The sequence below is a fragment of the Chlamydotis macqueenii genome, chromosome 4 (genome assembly GCF_036417535.1).
Source record: "Chlamydotis macqueenii isolate bChlMac1 chromosome 4, bChlMac1.mat, whole genome shotgun sequence".
Lineage (NCBI taxonomy): Eukaryota > Metazoa > Chordata > Aves > Otidiformes > Otididae > Chlamydotis > Chlamydotis macqueenii.
This window is the reverse complement of record NC_141559.1, coordinates 55,901,957-55,924,908: the sequence shown is the minus strand read 5'-3', so window position 1 is coordinate 55,924,908 and position 22,952 is coordinate 55,901,957. Positions and strand designations below refer to the sequence as shown.

General features: G+C 35.7%; 1 protein-coding gene across 9 annotated transcripts in view; it reads right to left on the bottom strand.

Annotated features, from left to right (window-relative positions):
• FRYL (FRY like transcription coactivator) overlaps positions 1-22,952 on the bottom strand; it is a 170,472-nt gene that overhangs the window by 2,129 nt on the left and 145,391 nt on the right. For 7 of the 9 annotated variants that reach the window (XM_086746677.1, XM_086746676.1, XM_086746671.1 and 4 more), the window contains 9 exons: positions 22,645-22,815; positions 18,179-18,432; positions 15,753-15,960; positions 13,627-13,776; positions 10,527-10,625; positions 5,776-5,844; positions 3,007-3,024; positions 1,953-2,063; positions 370-566 (listed from right to left, as the gene is read on the bottom strand). In XM_086746677.1, coding sequence (XP_086602803.1) covers positions 370-566; positions 1,953-2,063; positions 3,007-3,024; positions 5,776-5,844; positions 10,527-10,625; positions 13,627-13,776; positions 15,753-15,960; positions 18,179-18,432; positions 22,645-22,815 — 1,277 coding nt within the window. The remainder of the gene's footprint in view (positions 1-369; positions 567-1,952; positions 2,064-3,006; positions 3,025-5,775; positions 5,845-10,526; positions 10,626-13,626; positions 13,777-15,752; positions 15,961-18,178; positions 18,433-22,644; positions 22,816-22,952) is intronic. The other 2 variants (XM_086746673.1, XM_086746675.1) reach the window with 1 other exon arrangement.

Here is a 22,952-nt window from a genome sequence, read left to right as displayed (position 1 = left end):
TTGGATTTAAACATTAAGGAAAAAAAAAAAAAAGAAAAAGTAAATGTTTAAATATTCTTGTCCTTTAAACAGACATTTGAACAGAAGACAGGAAAACGCAAGAGAAATGTTTCTTCCACAGAGTCCTGATAGTTAACAGTATCTTCTCAGAGATAAATTCTAAAGAACAAGTACTGCTAGAATTGCTTTTTTTTTAAATTGCAAAGTGCTTACGAACAAGCTGTAATGAAGCAACAGTGCTTGTCCTTTTCAATAAGGACATCTAGCAGGAGCTGAAAAAACCCTGGAATAGTGCCTGTCCCGATCTTTAAATTAAAAAGGCCCATTAGCAAACGTGAGTCTGAAAGCAATCCTTAAGCACTTACTTACCTGAAAGCCTTGACCTGTGCTACAGCTGACACAAACTCCTTGTTTCTCAGAGTTTCAATGAGAGAGTGAATAGCCGTTTCCGTGCTAGCTTGGGAAGCCTCTGCAATTTCAATTTCTTCAATACCACTGTCAGATGCAGCTTCAGCCTCTTTTAGATAGCTCTCCAAAACAGCAAGTTCTTCAGACATGTTTATGACCTAAAACAAATACAAGAGTTACCTTTTCTCTTTGCAATCATAAATAAGAGGCAGAAAAAGTATATCCGAACATTTGCTGCAGTTGCTTAAGTACACAGTTAATTTAATGGCCCGTGTGTGTATGTCAGGTATTTAGGCTTTCCTCGGATGAAGTTTCGATAAGTTATTTGAAATTTTTTTTTAAAAAATACATTTCTCCCCACAACACTTAATAACAATTAAACTGACAAGAATTACACACTTTGGAAAAGTACAGCAGCAATTGTGTTACTACAAGGACAACTTAAATATGAAGGAAAAAATCTGGAAGACTGGTAACCCAGCTGAATAACTGCAGTGCACCCAGTGTATATAACAGTACCTTCAGCTTTAGCTGCAATGTATGAGTAAAAGACAAGGCTATCGCTCAGAGTATGTTTCTACATCTGACTAACTTAGGCAAGAAGTGGGACTGGTGTGATGCCGACCTTCCACACCGCAACATCCTCCAGATGGAAATGAACTTGCTTATTTGCAAGCCTCTATAAAAATCTGGAAATCTAAGTGAGGAACATACATCATTTTTTCCTAAGCTACTCAAAAACCAAAGACTTTCACCCCGCTTTTTCATTTTCCTCCCTACTATTATCAGGCAAGACCAGGCCTATTTTTTTTCCTGCTACTTCTATTTATTGCATTACAGACCCAGGGGAGAACTTTCAGAAGACATTATTAATAGCATAATGCATTCAGATTAACTCAATTAACATCATGTATGTACCCCATGTGCGCAGCCACAGCTGAAGGCTGGACTATATGACCCTTAAAGGTCCCTTCCAACCTATTCTATTCTATGATTCTATGACACATTTTCCTTCTAAAGTTAGTACAACTAAAAATCAAGCACAAGATGTCTAGAACACATTACTAACTGCACTTAGGACGGAGACTAAGGTTGTGGAGTAATTCAACAGTGGCTGAAGTGACATAGTTATATAAATCAGCTGGTAGCAAATGTCTGTGTTCGCAATAGGAAACACTGGGGTGATGGAAAGGGGCTTCATCACAGAATTCCGTTGATTGGAGTTGATGTGCCTTGATTGTAGCTTGATTAGAATACACCAGGAGCGCTACGGAAATATTTTAAATCCTCATCTCTGGACTCCCTGCATTCCTGCTATTTAAGAGCTTTCAAGCTGTACAAAAATCAACACAGATAATTGAACGTCTCAGAAAATTCTTGGGAGCTCTACTTAAATCTTTTATTAATTGGCTATAAAATAGCTGGTATGCTCCTTCAGTTTCTAAAAAGATGTCCCACTGGCAAAAATGTTATCAAAATGTGTTTTAAATTGCTTGGCTTTAAAATGTCAACAATTAGTAGCTAAAGAGCATAGTTCTCATTACCTCTGCTTCTTTTTTGATTGTTTTTACTTGGCTGATAAGTTTGCAGTATGCTTGGAACAGAAGCAGCAACTGGAAATGCAACTTGTATAGCCTCCGACACAACTCCAGCTCCTACAAATGTAAACAATATTGTTATATTCAGGAAGTGCAAAACATCTCCTCTCCAATACAAGAGACAATATATAACAACTTCTTCAGTTTAGAATGTGCAAAATTAAAAGGAGTTATTTGGTTACTGAAGAAAAATGCAAAAAAGATTTAGAAGCTAATATAGCAGGAAGCTAATGAAAAGCAGATGAAAGCTTCATTCAGTTCTAGATTTAATGGTAGCCTCTCTCACATAGGTTTAAAATTTACTTTTTAATAAGAACTTACATTTTCAAGAAGGGGGGTGGGATGTAAAGTGATTCAAAAGGCATTTTGAAATGTCATATTCCAAGATCGAGTTTCATAGATCACTTACTTTTATTGTTCATATTTTACTGTTTTAAATTCAAGATCTAATATCCTAAAGAAGCAGCTGTGATCTGTAAGTATGGAATCTTTCATAACCATTAATATAAATGTGTAAGCACAGTACATAACCTGGCCCTTAGCTTACAACTGCCTGATGGAGTAAGAGGAGAATAATTCCATTCTTGGAGGCAAGAATAATGTTTCCTTTATAAAAGGTAGCTCTGATTCTATTTAAGGAAATACCACAAGATATATTCTTAAGGAAATGAAACAGCAGCATTAACTTATGCACTGTCTTGCTTCCATTTTTATATGTCTAAAACACTAGTCAAAGTGCAGTGTTAATACTGCTTTACATGCAGACATAAAAGCTGGTGCTAATGGAATAATCTTCTATAACATTCTACTAACTACAGAATCCTACTATCTACAAACGACCAACAGCTGAATGGGTTAGATGATGCAAAATTGAAGCACACAGCATTTTTGTAACAGTCTATGACAAGACATCTCTATGTCACAAATGGACGAGACAGATGGAGACCAGTTTGGTAACTGGCATGGTTAAGTATTTGATAAATCAAGAACCGTCACTTACTGCTAGAATTTCCATTTGCTAAGCAAGAGGATGAGCAGGTCACAAAAATACAAAGAAAGAAAAAAAGATCAAGAATTAGTGTAGGAAATAATTTTAATCAGGGTAAAAGATGTCCCAGGTAAAATGGAGAAAGAAACACAAGTAACATGCTCCAAATATACCCTGAATGGAAAAAAATAACAGAATTTGAAGTGAAATTACTTGCTGCTATAACTAACGATAGATAGCATTTGGCTTTGTTGTCCCTCAGCATGAGTAACATACTTCACTTACAACTCTGTCTGGTCATCTTTATACATTGTGTAGTCTTAAAGGTATTTAAAGAAATCAAAACCAAGGACACTTAGGTCTGAACATCTGTATAGTTTAAGCAAAAATAATGCCTTTTAAAAGTTGAGAAGTAATGGTAGCTTGGATTATGAATCAGTTTAGAAAATTCTTGGTTTTGCGAAACTGAATTCTCAACACCTCATTGTGAGATTTCTGTAAATTAATTGCACTTGGCTTTTACAAGCTACTTCAGAAAAACATTTGGGAAAGAGGGACAGGGAGAGAAATCATCAGAAAATATATTTGTCAGACTAGGGACAGGAAGTCACTTCTGTGCTTTGTACAGTGCTAAGGATATTGATAGCATTAAACAAGTAGAGTGGTCACAGTAAACACAGGAAGATACAACCCATGTCTGATTCCAGCAGGCAGAAGCAGTTCAGCACGAGTTACACACGATGTGTGCAAGTTATAACTATGTGCTTAACAGACTATAAACATTGCATGCTTTTGTTCTGTATTCTGTGCTATCCTATACATAGCATAATTATTATATAAGCAAAAACCTCTGATGTACAGAACACTGTGAAGAGAGAAGATCTTGAATGGCCAAAGTTGACAAGAATTCTCACTTCAATGAAGCACAGAGAATCAGACCTTGAGGAATGGCAGGGTTGATTATTTAATATTTTTAGTCATTAAGTTTCAGTGTTCTCTAAGCCACGTCTCATTCTTACTGTAAGCCATAAATAATCCCTCTCCCCAAAATCACACCTTGATAGCTATTCTAAGAATTCAAGAGGTTTTCCTTTAAAAATGGCTTTGTACTGCTTCAGTATCTTTCACGTACTTGCTCACTTGAGAAATAATCTGATTTTTCTACCTGTCAGTCCTGTACAAACAGTCTAGCCAGAGTCCAGATGCATTCTTTCAGGCTTGCGTGTAAAAATCCAATAATTAGATTTACTTGCAAGTCTGCTGGCAATGCACAAGCCAGAACAGAATTCATCTCACTATTCCGTAGCTGTATTGACCACAGTGCTAAAAATTAGTAAGAAAATCTTATTTGTGTTAGTGAATGAAAAATATCTGTTGAATGAAGCAGCTCTGTTTTCCTGAGCAAGACAACACTTAGATATTTTTAGCATTAATTGGTTGACTGGATAGACTTTGTAAATGGAGTGTGGGGCTAAGTCTATCCAAGACTATCTAAGACTTCTGAAACAATGATCTTACACTTGGTAACTTCTCAGTCTCCTTAAAGTCACTATAAGCTTCTGTGAATAAATTTAGAGCTTCTGTAAATGGTGTATATTTATGAAGCAGGATAAGAGGCCTCTGCTTTCTAAATGGATACTATACATTAAAATGATTTTAACTGAATCTGCAAGTGCAAGGAGCACATAAAGAAAAAAACTGCCAGCATGCCTTGCAGGCTAGGATTGAAAACCAAAATCAATACAGGTCTCCACAAATAATCAATGTGAATGGACACATAACTCCTTTCAGAGGTTGTTGTTAAACTCTGCAGAAATGGGGGTTTAAATGGCTTTAAACTGGAAGAGGGTAGGTATAAACTAGACATAAGGAAGAAATTCTTTACTGTGAGGATGGTGAGGCATGCAGAGGTGCCCAGAGAAGTTGTGGATGGCCCATCCCTGGAAGTGTTCAAGGCCAGGCTGAGTGAAGCTTTGAGTGTCTTGGTCTAGTGGAAGGTATCCCTGCCCCAGACAGGGGGCTTGGAACTAGATGATCTTTAAGGTCTCTTCCAACCCAAACCATTCTATAATCCTATGACAGTTTTTTGATTTGCTTTATCTACAGTGTCAATATTATACAGCTATTTAAAAAAAAAAAAAAAAAAAAATAATAAAAAAATCCTAGTCTACTTGGGGGAAAGCTATCACTTACTATAGCAATTAGTAATATTAAACATGGATGATTGCCATGCAAATACACAGAAAATATTAAACTAATATTAATAGGTTACTTCACCTATTGTTGTTAGATTGTATTTTGACAGAAGTGTTTCGTGATATCTTTGCCATACTGCTGCTTTACTCCCTGTTCTTTCCCACCCAAATAATGGCTCCAGAAAGGTCATATGTATTTATAGAGTACTATTTATATTAAATTCAGTAGAGGTTTTTGACTAGACAGTTTATCTGAGCATATAAGCAGAACGCAGATCTTTTTTTTTCTAGAAACAGCTACAGAAAAGCAGACTTGCTGGTACATAGATGGTATCTAGTCTGCTTATCTACTCAGTGTTATTAAGTCTAGAACCCAAGACAGGTTGCCAACTTTATTAAAAAGAGCTCTTTTTATTAGACCACTACTTCATAAGAATCTGAGTTTCCAAAAGATACTGTGATAACTGAAATGAAAAGCTTTCCATACATTTTTTATCTCTCTGCAAATATTGGATTTTTTTGTGCAATAGATATTAAGATGTTCTTTAATCTCATATCCAGAGACTCACAAATGACATACACCTACCTGGGCATCTGTGTTAGTGCCATGAATACCATCATCAGTACCAAATGTTCTTTTGCAGTCTTCTAGCCACTGCAAAATAAATATAAAAAGATTAAACATCTGAAACAGAGCAAACTGTAGACTGTGCTAAAACTGCCCAAGACACTTCATCAAGTCTTGCACATTCTTCGATTATGTAAGAAATTGTGATACAAAATCAATTGTTTGCCAATGTTTCCATTAATTATTTCCACTCTGATATATCACTTTGTAGTTTTTATTGTGTCCTTTTTATTGTATATTTCCTGTAGCCTTCATTACCCCAGATGGAGATAGTACACTTTAGCATAAATACTAACCTGTGATTGAATTTGGGTGGTAAGACAGGGGCGGGGGGGGATGGTGGTGGTGTCAGGGAGCAGGGGTGCTGGAGGCAGAAAAATCACTTTCATTAAATGAGATCATATTTGTTCTTTACTTGCTGCACAAGGCTTGCACCAACATGATTTCTCAGCATTTCAAATACAGCAGTAATTCAAATTAGAGAGTAAGAGTAAGACTGTTGTATTTCTTGGAACTGCTTTAGAAAGAGAAGGAAATATTGAGCTCTCCTGTGTAACTAGATGCAAGTGCAGGTTTACTGGATGGAATGAAAAAAATATTCCTCAGTGGGACTTTAGCATCACCTCTGGTTCATACTAGCCAGGGAGATTAATTATTCTCACATTACTCAATGCAAACATGAATACAGGGCTGTATTTAACCCCAGTTCCTACAGCAGACAAGTTTATTGATTTCAGTGGGTAATCTCTTTTTCTAGCTTTAACCAGCCATGCAAATTTAAAAGTGTTACTATAAAGCATTTGCAGAATCAAATATGCTCTTAATGGACAATACAATCTGATTATCTCATCGACACAGTACCCAATATGTTTTTCTGTACAGTGCAAGCATGAGGTAATTTGGGTATTACTGAAATGGGAACGCGTCATGTCGAGATAAAGTGCAGATTATCTTCTGAAAGGAAAGCTCTATACATCCAAGGAAGAATAATTTAGCATACTGTGTGCTTGATATCTTGAGTCTCAGAGGAAATCTTAGTGACCTTTTTCTAACCTTTGTCTGATGCAAGAAAAAGAAAAATGTGATTTCCCATCTGCTCAATGTAATGAAGGTTACTTAGTGAATTAACTAGGCCTGTGTGCTTATCAAGAGGAGAAATGGAATTCTCTAAACACTGTGGTGTCAGTTTCAATTAGCAACATGGATACCAACATACACAGCAAATCTCATTTTTTCTTTTTATCTGACAGCATTCACCAGGAACAATAGAATAGGTTTGCACTGGAACAGCATCAGCAATTGAGAAGCTAGTAATTTTTTTCCACACACTGCCTGTTTAAGATATTTTTTTTTTAAATCTTAAAACCAATCTGAATAAAGGATGTGCCTAGAATGTTACAATATACAAATAACCTTATATTTTCTCTGATTCAGTATATTTGTCTCTAATATACGCATGAAGTGAAAGCAGTTTCCTTGCAAGGAAACAGAACAGTAGCTCCAAAAAGATGACAAAATTAATTTGCTAAAAATTTTTGCAGAATGTATGTCCAGCATGGTAGAAAGACCTACATTTTCTCTTTGGGAACAGCAGTAGATTGTATGACAAAATAATCCTCTTTATATTTTTGCTTTACATCAATTTTTTTTTTCCCCCATATATGTCCTACAAAGACACAGGGTGAAAAGTGTTACTGAAAGAGCAATATAGGGAAGTCTTGGTCATAGCACAGATTGGTTTGTCAGATTAAGCCCAAAACAACATCCCAAACCACCCAGTGTACTATAGGTACCTTTCTCTCTTATCTCAGTGCATCGGTGAGAGTTTCAAGCAATTGCAGCCCAAGCCTCTTACTTTTAAATTTGATTCATGTGAATGCCAGTACAACACAGAACACTGATAGTGACAAACATCATATATTAGGGTAAACGGCAAACAACAATTTTTCATTAGATTAAGTTAATGTACAGAATTTTCCAGTGGTCAATTCTAGAGGGCACCAGAGTAATATGCAAATTATACTTATTTAAATACATGTTTGTTTATATTTACTTTATTATACAATAGCCCAGGCAGTTTAGTTTGATCATTTTTCTACATGTTTCTATGAAAAAAAAGTGAGGATCTGCAATACGCTCATTATATGTTTTGCCTTAATACTCTCAGATTAGATAGGATACCTAGCACAATTACTGCAATAATTACAAAAATTACAATTGCTGCAATAACAGCAATTCAGATTTGACTTGAGGAAGTCCCCTTCAATCATTCCCTATACTCTGTTTAATAGGACAGGGTAAGAAAACCAGTAGAAAATATATGAGAACTAGCTTTGGAAGATTCTTAGTCTACATATACTATGTAATAAATACTCCCCAAAAATTGAGGGCCAACATCTGAATAAATGCTTTTAAAAAAGGTTTTAGAAAAATAAATTATCTAAGATAATTTGTCACTACTTCTAAATTAACATGCTAAATAAATACTTAAATAATGCACTAAATTAGCTAAATGACATGCTATCAGGAGTCAGAAATGATTGGTCAAAGCTATATATTTCTTCCTCCTCAGTACTACTACTATTTATAAGTGATTAAATAAAAACAGAACCCTGGCAAAATGCTCTCAGTTATTTTAGAACAATTCCTTTCATCCTGTCAGCCTTTTTCCTGCTCCAGTCACTCACAAATCCTGTGGCAGAAGACAGGCTGACCACAGAAACATTGTATTGGACATCCTTTTGACAGGTGCACTACAGAAAAACAACCCCCCTTTACTATGATATAATGACAAAGGCCATCAAACTGATATCCATAATCCTTTATCCAGTAAAATAAAATGCAAACAAGCTCATAATATCCAGCATGGATTTATGTCGATATGATACATGGCAGTGCAAAATTAGCTAAAAAAATACATTAAGTGAATTCATGGCCATCTGAAAGGGACACAACTTTGACAAATCAACCAAACAATACTATTTTTTTTATTGCTATGATAAACTGAGTTTATATAAGGAGAATTCCTCGATGTCTGGATAGTCCCCATTCTAAGTACACACATGAGTTCCCTCTACCCTGCCTCAAATCTTCCTGTCTGACCCTGGGGCAAATCAATTAGCCCCTCTGTGCCCCAATGCTGCCCTCGAAAATGAGGAATAAAATACATTATTTTCTTATAGGAGTGATAACACCATTACACATTGGAGACTGTCAGACATTAAATATTACACTGAGTAAGGTAATCTTAGTCGTTAGATGAGCACTGTGTTTCTGATTAGGCCTAAATGGCAAAATGTAGCTCATTATATTAGACCTCATGAGTTAGTTTACAAACAAATTGTTACTACCACAGAGCAAGGCAAAAAAGTACAGCAACTCTTTCACAGAAATGCTGGCTTGGATTCTGGGAACAGTTTATCTACATTAACAGTGCTCTGTGGCATAGTTCAGCATCAGTTTTGAGAAAACTCCATTTCTTTTGAGATCCTTCCCACAGGATCCAAGTGTACGTCTATTCTATTCAACAGATGAGCTGCCAGCAATCTTTGCAAGGCAGACACCATCATTTCCTAATAAAATCAGAATGATCAAGAAACATGGAGCCACTTGTGTGCAAAACACAGATCTGCCAAGACGTTGTGGCTTGAACTCTGGTTCTGTTTTGCAACACTCAGACTTGCCCGTATGGCCATTGTCATGACCTCACAGCTGCTGAGATCAGTAAAAAGCTGCTTCAAATGCATGCTTAGTTTTCCTAGGAATCATTTTATCTCTACAACTAAAGCCCCATATATTCCCTCTCTCTGTGTACCTGCAAAGCTGATCATAGATCCATGCTTTCTTTTGGCTCCTCAAATACAAATCTTACCTATTTCAGTTTTCTGAAGTTAATATCTTCCTTCCTAAACTTCACACAAAGGTTCACAAAAACAAATATACAGAGCCTTTCTACAGAAATTTTCAACTTTTAAATTTTGTGTTTCTTTGCAAAAAGATATAACCACTGACGCATACTTTGAAAATTAATCTGTATTATTCTAAATAACTGACATAAACATCAGCCTCCATGAGATCCAGCTGCAGGATGTGAGACCTACATTTATGTGTCCTTGTATAAGACAGCTGTAGAGCCCCCATTACAGTCAGTGGAGATCCAGTCAACAAAATGAAGTCTAAAGACCTATTCAGCTGAGCAACAAGTCAGTATCTATATTAGGATAAAATGCATTGCCTTCTTGATTTCTTTTATTGTGTTGACTCGATCCTTGAATCTGTAAAGGTCTTAATCTGGAGGTGAATTCCACCCTTTTAGTCTAATAAAATAAGCCAGAACATACATAAAGCAAAAAAACTGCCAAGATTTATTGATATTCCTGTTAAAATATTTGAATATTTTTAAAAGAGTATTTTTACATTAGGCCTTTTTAGCCTAAGGCCTTTTAGCCTTTCCAATGCTAGTGCATTTGTGTGATGTTATATATTCAAAGTCAGTTTCAGAAATATGTGCAACAAAAATGAATTACACATAAGAAAAACCTCAGGTTCAGAGTATACACATAGAATAGTAAGAAAAAGAAATGATTTTATTTCAGAATTTTTTTCCCCACAGTTTACTTTTAGATACCTGTGTTGAGAGATAAAGATCTGCAACATTTTCTTGATGAGTAGGTTCTACTGTTTTTTATTTTGAAATGTAGCAGACTCACCTGTTCTGCTGCTTCTCTTTTGACATTATAGGTATCCAAGTGTTCTTGGAGCTCTAGAACACTGAACTTCAATGTTTCTAGCAGGCCACAAGACATTAGCTGAAAGATAAAAACAATCACCTCTTTAGTCATGTAACATCTGACTATAATTCATATAATCTAAATAATATAATATGAAATTCCAAGTTCACATTTGGAAAAACAACCAAATTAAAATTAGTTGAGTACAGACCATTTGTGGCACCTCTGAGTTAGTAAGCTAACGCATGTAGCTGTATCAGTTAAATCAGTGAACAATAGTTTTGATTCCAAAATAAGAAGGGCAGTACCTAGTTAACATCTGAAAGATAGATTTCAAAGGGATTTTTAGATCTTTCAAAAAGAATAATATTTGATATACACACAGCTAGTGTAAATAGAATAGTCTGCAGCAGGAGAAAAAGGTACTGCTGGATTGCTCCTGTAGCAGCCTCAGAAGCGTCCAGTGAGAGTTATCTGCTCTTCTCAATATATAAACTATACCACCAGCAAAGGCTTCCGTCTGTAGGAACCAGGACCTGTCACAGCAGGAACCGTCGTATTTCTACCATTAATGACTTTGTCTTTTTCAACATAGTTTCAAAATCTCTTTTTACCTCAGGGGCTGCTACCTCAGCTTTGCTCCACATAATTTCTCTCTGTAGTTTTATTTCCACTTAGGTTTTTGCTATTAATCCTTCTCCTGTCACTCCCTGTAATAATCATGCCTCTAACATGATGCTTCCTCCCTCACACTGATCATGTCTCGCACACATTAAGAGTTCTATACTCTTCTCCAACCCCTGTTACCTGGTACCTCTTGGTCAACTTGAAAGTGCAAGCGCAATATTGTAATTACACAATTGTGGCACGGAGAGTCACAGTATCCCACATTACTCAGGCAGGGGCAGAAATGATGCTTACATGTTTTTCCAAGTGCAGCAAGATTATTATTCTACCACCACATTAAGACACTGCTACTCCCAACCTCCATGCCCACATCAACCAAGATGCAAGTTATGGCTCTGTGGCACGATGCCACTCTGCACTCAATGTGTGCGATAACATCATAAGTACACAGAAGTGAGTGGGCATCCTGAATCGGCAGGGGACCACGAGCCACTCCAAAATCGCTTGTGAACATGCTTTGATGTAAGGGGGCATTTTTCTGCTGAAAACTGCTCTCTGAGTGAATCAAAGGCCAAATTTGAATCAAATGCTAATCTTGTACGCATGAGCAGACATCACAAAACCAAAGATTTGTGCACGAACGTTACTTTGGATTAGCCATTCTTTCTTGGTGAGAAGTAATCTGATAAACAAGTATGTTCATTTCAATTAAGTAATTTGGAAATATTTATCTACACAGTATTTTGCTAATGTAACAAAACTAATATATGTATGTGCATACATATACACATACACGTCTGTATACTTGCATGCATATACATTGTATTTATTATACCTTTTTATATTTGTTTTTATATATATAAAGTATAAATCAGTGTGTATATATATACACACACACTTATTTATTTTTAAAAACACACATGCTGTTCTAGCTAGACACTAGCGTAACTCTTCTTGTGGCTTCTTATCCCAAACAATTTTCTTCTACTGGTTAATTTCTACTGCTTTTAAAGTGGCGTAAGTTAAACAAAAAACATTACACACGGTTCCCTTGAAATGCACTATCTATATCATGCACTTTATATTCTAAAGTGAGAGCGTAAGAGCAGAGTTGCCCCTTAGCACCAAGGGAAAAAAACAGGTCAGGAGAAGAGTCTCACACTGGGTCAAGGCCAAGGATGCATCTTTCTCAGTCCCCCACCTGACAATGTCTAGTAGCAGCTGCTTAAGGACGGGCAAAACAGGGCAAGCATGTGGTGATCCGCTTGCTCCAGAATGCTTTCTTAGCCTCTATTGACATGCATATTAAAAAAATCTATCCAGGGCTAATTCTTTCATGAATCTCTTTAGTTGGTTTTCGAAAACACGAACAGACGCTGTAAAAAACCACAGGATTTCACAGTTTGATTATGTACCACATGAAGGATCACCTGTCTTTGCGTCTGTATGTTTTGTAAGTCACTGCTAGCTTAATTTGATCACCCTTCACATCAAATAAGACAGCAATACAGTAATTTCTATCACTTTTCTAATATAATCAAGACATCTATGGACAGGTTTCTCTGCTAAAGGGTTGAAAAATCCTAGCCTGCATACATGTATCTTATACGGAAGTCATTCCGCATATTTTGTGATCCTTGTCATCTTGCTTGGAACCTTTTCCAGTTCAACTGTATTTTCCGTGAGAGCTGGGGACCAGGACTGCCCCCAGAATTCAGGATGCAGGCAAATCAGCAATATGTACATTAGCTCAATGATGTTTTCTGTTTTGCTGTCACTTTTTTGAATTATTCTAGCAAAGCTTTTTTTTTGACTGCTGCTGAACATTGAGCTGACTTATCATATAAATATTTATTAAAATCCAAGATTTCAACTTGCATGACAACAAACAATTCAAAGCCTTCACTGGGTATTTGTAGCTAGAATGTTTTTCTCATGTGTCATTGAATATATACATAAACAATACAATTTTAAAAGGCAAAGTTACTGGTACGCAAGTAGTCTTTCTTTTTCTTCTCTGTGGAAAAAATATAAAATAAATATGAACAAGCATGGAAGGTAAAGAATAGCAAGGGAATTTAAGTGACACTTAGTATCAGTAAGTTCCCTCACTGTTTATTATTAGAGCTGGAGGTTATTTTTGGAGAAAATGCACTTCTCATTTGTGTTTTCAAATGTTTATGATACATAGTGGCCATCTAACATTTAAATTCCTTTCTGATTTCAATTATAAAAAGCATCTTTTACATCCCCAAATTATGCAGATGTTTCAATTAGTGAAGTTAGAGAGCAAACTTTTAAAAAACAAAAATGTAATGAACACATTTTATTCAAACCTTTGAAAATCTTTCCGAGCATTGCTATTTTCCAAATGTTAAAACATTTTGTATGTTACAAAAAAAAATATTAAAGCAGACAGGTACTTCAATATGTAAGTTTATAAGATTTTTACCGTTTCTGCATCCACAAAGACTGTCGGACATTCTGAACATAGCATCATGACTTCCAGAGAACTTTTAAATTTTGTTCCAATGCGCTGTAGACTTTCACCAAGGAAGTTGATTGAATCATTTGTTATAGATACAAACTTTCTTTGAATGGTCTAGAAATCAAATGAGAAAAACATTTATGTTATGTTGTATGTTACTACCCCTCCTCCTCTGGCTTTTTAGATTAAGAATTTCATGGCAAATTTCCATCGTGACAGCATATGTTTTTGTCATTAAATTACAAACTAATACATAATTTGCTCTGAGTACTTATGTAAAACTAGCTCAAAAAAATGCAATCAAACAATAAATAAAATCAGCCTTATCTATAAAGACAATTATTCCTTTCACATCTAGACCTTTAGCATCAGCATAGCTGAATGACTATTTGTCTGTATGCAGTATAGACAGTAGCGTGATTTATTTTCAAGTGTTTGTGTTGCTGAAAATTATACACAGAGTTTTACGAGTTAGAATACAACCTGTTTAGCACAATCTGTGTCCAACACTGCCAACTGCAGGGCTTCTACCTTCTTCAAAAATCAGTCCTATGTATATCATGTTTGATTATGTAGAGTGGCAGCTTGGCGTAATAGCACTGTGCTTTGCTGTATATTATTTCATATATCCTAGAAAGTTGTATGTAGAATAAAGCTATAGAAAGATGATATTTACAGCTGCAAAGTTAAACACAGTGAAAGAGCCAGAAGGCAAAATGGAAACATCCAGTAAAACAAGGCCTCCAGGGTCTCACTTAATAATTTTAAGCCTCCTCTGTATCCAGTAACAACTCCTCAGGAATGCTTTCTTTGGCCAGGCTTGAGCCCTGGATCGCTACTGCCCCTTTCCCAGAGTATCCACCTTTCCAGCTGACTGAGGGCTATCTTGTCAAGCCACAGATTGTTTCACTTTCCTTTCTAGCTCCCTCTTTAATGAATACAAGAGAATATGACCTCCTGTTTTACCACTTTCAGGAAATGAATGAATGTGTGAAAAGCAACTGTACCTAAGCTTTGGTATAATACTGAGAAACCAAACCCCTGACTAGATGAAGCAAAAAGACAAAAATCTAAAAACAGCACTGTGGCAAAATGCTTAGTTCAACTAAAAATGGAAAATGGGTATAGATGCACAAACAAGTTATTCCATGGATAAGGTATGAATTCTTCACGTGTAAGTTACTTCATGGTACTAACCCCAAACCTGCTCATACATATGGGATAAAATGTGTGCTAGCATGGTAAAACAAAGTGAGCCTTTCACTGAGAAATTTATTATCATATATTAAACAGCAGGCAAAATTAATATTGGAGATATAAAAAAGGGCTGGAGTTATAAGGTCTTGGTTTGTAGTACTGAATCTTGGCACGTTGCCTGTAAATAAAATGGAATAATTGTGCTTCTTCCATGCCATAAGAAGTTGCAAAGAATAATGTGGTACCACTTTGAAAATGTAAAAACCCCATCTCCTACATATAGGGAGGAGGGAGCCAGAAAAATTAAGCCATAGGCATTTTATGTTGGATATTAAATCTATGACGTAAATATAGTTAGAGAGAGGCATCTGAAACTCCCAGCTTTAGTGGATCTCCTGGTGTTTCAGTTACTTCTCTGCAGAAAAAAAAAACCTTTTCTCACAAGACAGATGCAAGATAAATTCATTAATGGCCGTCATGCTGTGATCCCATAATAATGAATCCCACAGAAAACCCAGGAGGAAGTAATTCATTCTGCAATCAGCACAGAACCTGGGTGATGTTCAGAAAATAAAAGAAGAGACACAACCTGAAATAATAGCTTGCAAGAAACACTGAACTGGTTTTCTTGAGCTGTTGTTTTTGGTGTCCCCTCCCCGCCCCCAAGTAGAATCACTCCTAGACAATGAATACAGCAGACATCCCACAGAAAAACAGTGTATGACTACATACATTCTTTTAGCAAAATGAGTTTTTGTCTGCTTTTGATTTGCCTTCTAAGGCTTCTTGCTACTACAACCTTATGGCTTTTGCAGTTACAGAAGGGAAGAATAGTTTTGAAAGCAGGAGGAAAGGATTTCAGGCAAACCACCACACACTGGCATTCCACTGACCTGAAACAACCTTGAGAAGACATGAAATGTATAGACAGCACAAGATCCATCTGTATCTGACAGCATTTGATTGACATGGCAGCGCCAGGCTTGCTCTTCGTCATCATATGCCACTGGTTGGAAAGCTGCCAATATGGCAGAAAGAAATGGTGAAGGAGGTGGGGAAGTTTGAACTTCAGCAAAACCATCCTGATCTTCTTCATCTTGGCTATGAATAACAAACAACAGAAATTAACTCCTCAGTACATTTTTTTTTAATGGAAAAAACCCCTCAGTTTTGATAAGAAGAAAAAATAAGAATTTAGAATTCAGAATAGCACTTTGTAAAATAATCAACTAAGGTAACTATGAACCAAGAAAAGAGTAAAAAAAAAATAAAAAAACCTTTGCTACTTCAATATGAAAAATTGCTTATACTCTCAAATACCTCCAAAGTTTATTAAAACATGTTATTTCTATGCATATCCACAGACAAAAGGGCTACCTGTAGGTTACAGAGAGCTATATATAGCACTTTGGAGTGCTCAGACTTTTTTTTTTTTTTTCCTGCCCCCAATAACTGAATTAACATGAAATTCTTCAAATTTCTATTAATCTAAACATATGGTTCACCCATATCCCTAACAAATTCTAGCCCCCCTAAAGAGAAACACAAGAGCTCATTTAGCAGTGTAATACTATTTTACAACTGTCTTAAGTAACATTATAAGTGAATGGAGACAGATTGGAACACTTCCATTTTTATAGGCAATCAATTTAACAGGCCTTTGCTCAAAGAGCATTTGGCAGTCATACCTTCCATTAGGCACCAAACCTCCAATAAAAATACCAAACTATAAATTAATCAATGCTACTACTTACAATCATTAACTTAATTGTTAAAATTTTCTGTATTACAAGGAATGATATATTCTGACAGTTCTCCTTGTACAATTGTACTTACGCAGCAAAAATACATGTGGGAGGATTCAAGTACAGAAGTTTATTAAAATATTTTTTAAACACATACGATTTTCCTTTATAACAGCCACCTCATTTACAGTAGCACCAAGTATGCCTTAAACAAGCCTTACACGTCTTAATCAGGATAGGTGCTGTTTTTAGGTACCTTCTCTTTAGTAGCACAAAGCTCAGAAGCTAAGATGCAATCCTTTTGAATAATATCTGTAAGCAAAGCTTCAAAAAGCTTTTCAGGTATTTTCTAAATAGTGTATCAACCCTATATATATAATCACCTCTGTCACTCTTCAAACTAGAGCTATGGGGTTTTTAATTTGCTTGCTTAGTGTAAATAAACTAAAGAGATTTTTCAGTTGCACATTAGGAAATAAACAGCTATTAACTGGTACTATTCTTCCAAGGCGTATTGCAGAAGGTTGCATACAGGATTACAAAGTTCAATTTCTCTGTCCCTGTCCCAGTAGAACCTTCTCAAACAACTTGGTCTTTTATAGCTCCTGTTGTGTACTCTTCTGTAAAAGCCTCCTTAAATTATTTCTCTGTCAGAATATAAACTATGTTCCTATATACACATAAGTCTATGTATTATTCAATCCAAACTTCTCAACAAATTTTAAGTATGAACAAGCCTATGAACAATTTTGATTTCGTTTGTTTGTTTGTTTAGGTTTGGGGGTTTTTCATTGGTTTCTGGTTTTTTGTTTGTGTTTTTATTTGTTTGTTTGTATTCCCTGTTCCTTAGACTGTTACCTTCAAGAGACTTAAAGTTTCATGTTAAATATGACTCAACCAGGTAGGACTAACTATAACCTTTCCTCTCAATAGTTGTTTTTGTTCTCCATATTAAAAAAAAATGGAAAAACATCCTTTCACTTAAAAGTCTCTTAGAAATATATGAGAGACCTTAACACTGAAAATAAACCTTGTGCAAATTCAAAGACAAACTGATTCCTACAGGAGCTTTGATTTAAAAAAAAAACCAACCAACCAACCAAACAACAAAACAACACAACACCGAAACCAAAACACCCAACATTTTTTTTCCGGTCTTTGGGTGCCAAAATAAGTTCTGCCATAACTCAGAGTAGGGCAAGGGCTGTTCCATGTTATACTGCTTGCAGCTGGTGGCTGCCAAGAAAATGCTCCAAAACGCGCTCTGACCTCTTTTCACATTTCTGTCCTATCGATTGTGATGAAATGTGCTAGATTTCTTTTATTCCAGAATTCTCATCTTTTCCTGCATGGCTGTTTTTCCTGTACCAGAAACAATTGCTGAGCAAGGTACTGAGTTTATTTGCTATAACAGGCAAGACCAATCAAGCATTATTTTAGATATGCAAAACATCATTTTAGATACTTGTATTATGGGATTAGTGGAAAACGCCACACCATAAGAAAGCCTACTTTGTTTGATTCATGCACTGGTAACATGTAATTTCTGTTACTTGGAACCAATATAATCTTACCTAGACAAACCAGAGAAGTCAGCTTCTTCTTCTTCACATCTCTCATCTAGCTCTTTCAAAGCAAGAGTGACATCCTCTTCACAGATAGACTCAGAATAGCTCTCAGGAGCTGCTGCCTCTGCCAGTTCTGGGGTCTCTTCCAACTCAAGAGATTCATGACAGACTAGACAGTCTTGTTGTTCTTGTAGTAGAAACGACCCAGTGTCTTCACTAGCAGTGCTAACCTGTTCATCCCTTACTGCTGAACTGCCTTCCTGTGAACCAAACATACTTTTATCACTTTTATTGTCAGGGCTTATGTATTCTTATCAGTTTTTATTATGGTAAAGTAACAGTTATAAAAAACTGTTTATAAATCATAGAATCATAGAATGGTTAGGGTTGGAAGGGACCTTCAAAGGTCATCTAGTCCAACCCCCCTGCAAGGAGCAGGGACATCTTCGACTAGATCAGGTTGCTCAGAGCCTCATCCAACCTGGCCTTGAACATTTCCAGGGATATATCCACTTATACTTCAATTATTCGGCTGTTTGAATTGTTCACACAGTTTTACTTAAGCAAAGACAGACAGTCTACTTGTAATATTTGTAACTTCAGGTTAACATTACTATCCTAGAATATGACATTATTTACATTAAATACAATTTCTCAAATATACTCAATTAAATCTGTTAAGAGAACACTCCTAGAAAAATATCTGCAAATAGCCTCAAACATATTTACATCACAACAAACACAATCAAGACTTTAATATTTTACTCTTCCAGGTAAGGATCAAAATGACTGCATCATGCTTGCCTCTGGGGTCTGGAACCAGTACAGAACATTTCTTCTCTTTTCCACTCTCCATTTTAACAAGTTTCTAAAGCATAACTGAGCAACAGTGTAACAGATGAAAAATGGAAGTGGAACATTCCACTATTTTTATAATTTTCCCATGACTGTTAATATCAGGAGCTTTAAGAGTTTAACTCTGAATCTCTAAATTTTTATAATTTTCCCATGACTGTTAATATTGAGAGCTTTAAGGGTTTAGCTCTGAATCTTTAAATGTAGGCTTTCTACTACTGACAATTATAAAGAGATGATGATTACACTCGCGTAGGTAGTATCAGAATGACCCTTTCTCCCTTCCCTCTTCCTCCATTAGCATTATTATACTCATTAACATCGCTATATTGAACAGAGGAATTCAGATTTAGTTAATTCACAATTCATCCATTTGAAACATTTTACTGGATTTTTCTGTGGAATAAAAATAACACTTTCTTCTACTTGCTGTATCCTAAAGGCACAAATTATCACATTTTCATTCTTAGTGTGCTGGTCTTCCTCTCCTGGCATATTTGGACTGTCCAAATATCTCCTGGCATATTTGGACTGACCATATGACTGGTCAACAAACCTTTAGACAGCCTGTAAGCATACACATCACTTCACGGCTTTCATCAGTCTAAACAGATCCTCTGACAGATCAAAATAACTGTACACATATTAGAAAAGACAATTCAGCTTTAAGGAGAACTACATAATTTTCTTCCACAGTGATCTTAACCTTATCTCACTTTGACTATGGTACTCCTCAATGTGACACTGCTGTCACTTGACTCAGTTAGTGACCTCTCTTCTAATGCCTCTTTTGTAAGAGTTAAATCTGGAATTTTATTGCACAGAACAGCCATTTTGTCACACTGAGCCACTAAGACACAAGGGAACGCAAGACACTTTTACAATACCACAGCAAAATAATTTGGATTGAATTGGTCCATTTCTATTATAGGTGTTAAAATATGATACAGAGCTGCACTCATCCTGTCTGGTAGATAAACATATGAGGGGTACACTTTTAGAAAATATTTAAGTTCTAATTACTAGTTAATAAATTTGCAGCTAAGGTATTCTTCATAGTGCCATGACTCCTGTAACATTGGACACGTCTTTACTACCAACATGAATGTTCTTTAAGTATCTTAAAAATGTGATTTATGTAGTTGACAACTTCACAGAATCTCAGGAAAATTACTTCTAGTAAACCACTCCCTCATAAATCCAGTATGTAAGTGAGTAAAATAGACTCAACTGGAGTTGAGTAAAATTCTCAACTGGAATGTGAAATGTCCTGTTTACAAAGATACATGCTGTTACCTGGAATCATTCAAATACATTTAAGTAAACTATTTACTTAATTCTTCAGCATCCCTACAAAAGAAACAAGGAACTCAACTGCATCTAGCCAGCACACACACACTTTTTAAAATAATGACTTCAATTTTGGTTTTTTTTTTACCTGGGATAAATTTTGATACATATTTATTTATATTAAAAACATTTTGATAACTGACACTTGGCATGCAATGAAACGCCTGTGTTGAAAGAGTTTACATATAAAGTATCGGATCATAAGAAAAAACAACTGCACTATGCTGTGAGTTGTGCAGTATAAGAATTCAGAACAAAATTAGTTTTACTAGCTTCACAAAGTTTTCAAAGTGAGTTGATAGTGTGCATGTTTTCAAGCTCATTCTGTTAAGATGCATAAAGCCATCTCTCCCTTTTAGCAACAAAATCCAACTAGACAGCTAACTCTTGTAAAAGACATAACTTTGAGCATTTGAACTGTGCTTGAAGAAAAGGTAAGTATTTGGCTGAATCTCATACTCTAACAAGCACAAAACAAACGTGGAACACATCACATTTAGTGACTGTATTTACATACATTTGCAGTCTTTCTTTTTTTTTATAAAGCAACTTATTCGGGATGCTGCTTAGTCTTGAAATTATTTTACAGCCCAGTTTAAATGTTTTCAATATTTTTAATGACATTGGTGCTTTTTTGTGTGTGAATGTTTTCACCTGGATTATCAGAAGTATAGTGATTTTAAAGAGAGATGCAGAAGAACAATGAATCCAAGTATAAAGGCAGTCTCAGAAAGAACTACAAAACTGTAAAAATTGGTTACAGCTGAGAATGTACCACAAGCGAACAATGGAGAAGACAAGTTCTATCATGGCAAACTTCATTCTATAAAATTCCTGATTTATGTATCACTTCTCCCTTTTGAAATCTTAACATAAAACATCTATCCTACGTGGAGAAAAATAATCCAAGTTAAGCATTCTTCCACACTCAAAATTCTATTGGAACAAAAATGCATGTTGTAGACAAAGAGATGAAGTGCTAACAGAACAATCTGTTTGACAATCTAAACACACATGCTGTATGAAAGTTGAGACAATTTATCAACTGCAATGTAACCAAACACTTTAAAAAAAAAAAAAAAAAAGGCAAGCAGATAATCATAATGGAAAAATATGAAAAATGTAGGAAAGAGCAGCTTTATAAAAGTAAAAATATTACACTTTTAGAAGGTGAGGATTTTATCACAGGAAACCAGTCACTCACATTTTCCCTTTGTTGTACTCAAAGTATATATTTTGTTCTTATAGTTGTCTTCATTAAATGTTCGCTAGGTGGAAGGTTTGCCTGTTAATAAGAGTGACTTTCTAGATAGCAAACAGGTAGACTAGAGCCTTTGTTCAGAAACCCTAGTCACTTGAACCAGTCAGTCAACTGTTTAAACCAAGCTGGCTGAAGACCCATTCTTAAGTGTAAACTGCACACTGGATATTCAAATACACATAGGAATAGCTTAATTTTCTGGAAAACTCAATAAAACTATGTTCTGTTACAGACAGAGTTAGCAATGTTTTTTCAAATAAAAATAAGATTGCCAGTAGCATCAATAATTTTAACTGAAGAGATCAAAAGTCCACCTGAACCACATTTAGATTTTAGCTACAACTGCTAAATATTGTAGGAATTGTAGCAGAGGAGAGTTTTATTTTAAATGGTTTTTTAAAATTATTTTAAATTATTCAAAAGATTTAAAAAAATCAAGAAACTGAAGTACTCACAGATTTGCAGGTGGCCATTAGCTTGAAATGGGTCTTGGTCCACACAGGCCTTTCCAAAAAAGTATACCACTAGCATTTATGGTCCTTTTTAAAGGATTATTTAATGGAACCAACTAACACAGCTGGCCTGAGGTTTTATTCCCATTTAGCACCAATCACATTAACCCAAAGAAAGCGAAGAAAAAAAAAAAAGGGGGGGGGACAGGGTGGGTAAAAAAGTATCTGAAAGAAAATGTTGCTCAAGAAGAATTTCAACCGTATCAAGTAAAAGCATCTTGAATATTAGCCTATTTTCATTCTGCACCATGAAACGATCATTATCAGCCCTTCAAGAATATTTTTAACCTGTGGTAAGTTCCCTCAGTCCATCTCAAATAGTTTTCATGCTGAGGGAACATTCTGTAAGAACATTCCAACAGGTTAGAAATATTAAAAGCAAATCAAATAATCAGTGTAACAGATGAAAACTCAATTGAAAAGAAAGCCAAAGTTGCTGCTAAACACTAGAAGGAGCCCAAATCAGCCATGCACCAGCCCACATTTCTCCCCACCTCAGGCAGCTGGTTGCTAGAATTATCTAGAGGAGAAGCCTCCAAACTTGGGGTCTCAGTTCTGATTTGAAGCACCTCTTCCGTTCCCACACTGCTAGTGGAATCTTGAGACTGAAGTGATAAACCAGCATGATCTGATATTGTTTCATCTATGGCAGAATCACTGTTTAACTAAGACAGAAAAGAAACATTAAATTCTTCATAGTTTATCAAACAGGGAAAAAACAAATTAGTTCTGAAACAGGGTGTTTCAGTATGGTTAGCTATTTGAATTTATTTACATATTATGAGTTTAACAGACTTACACT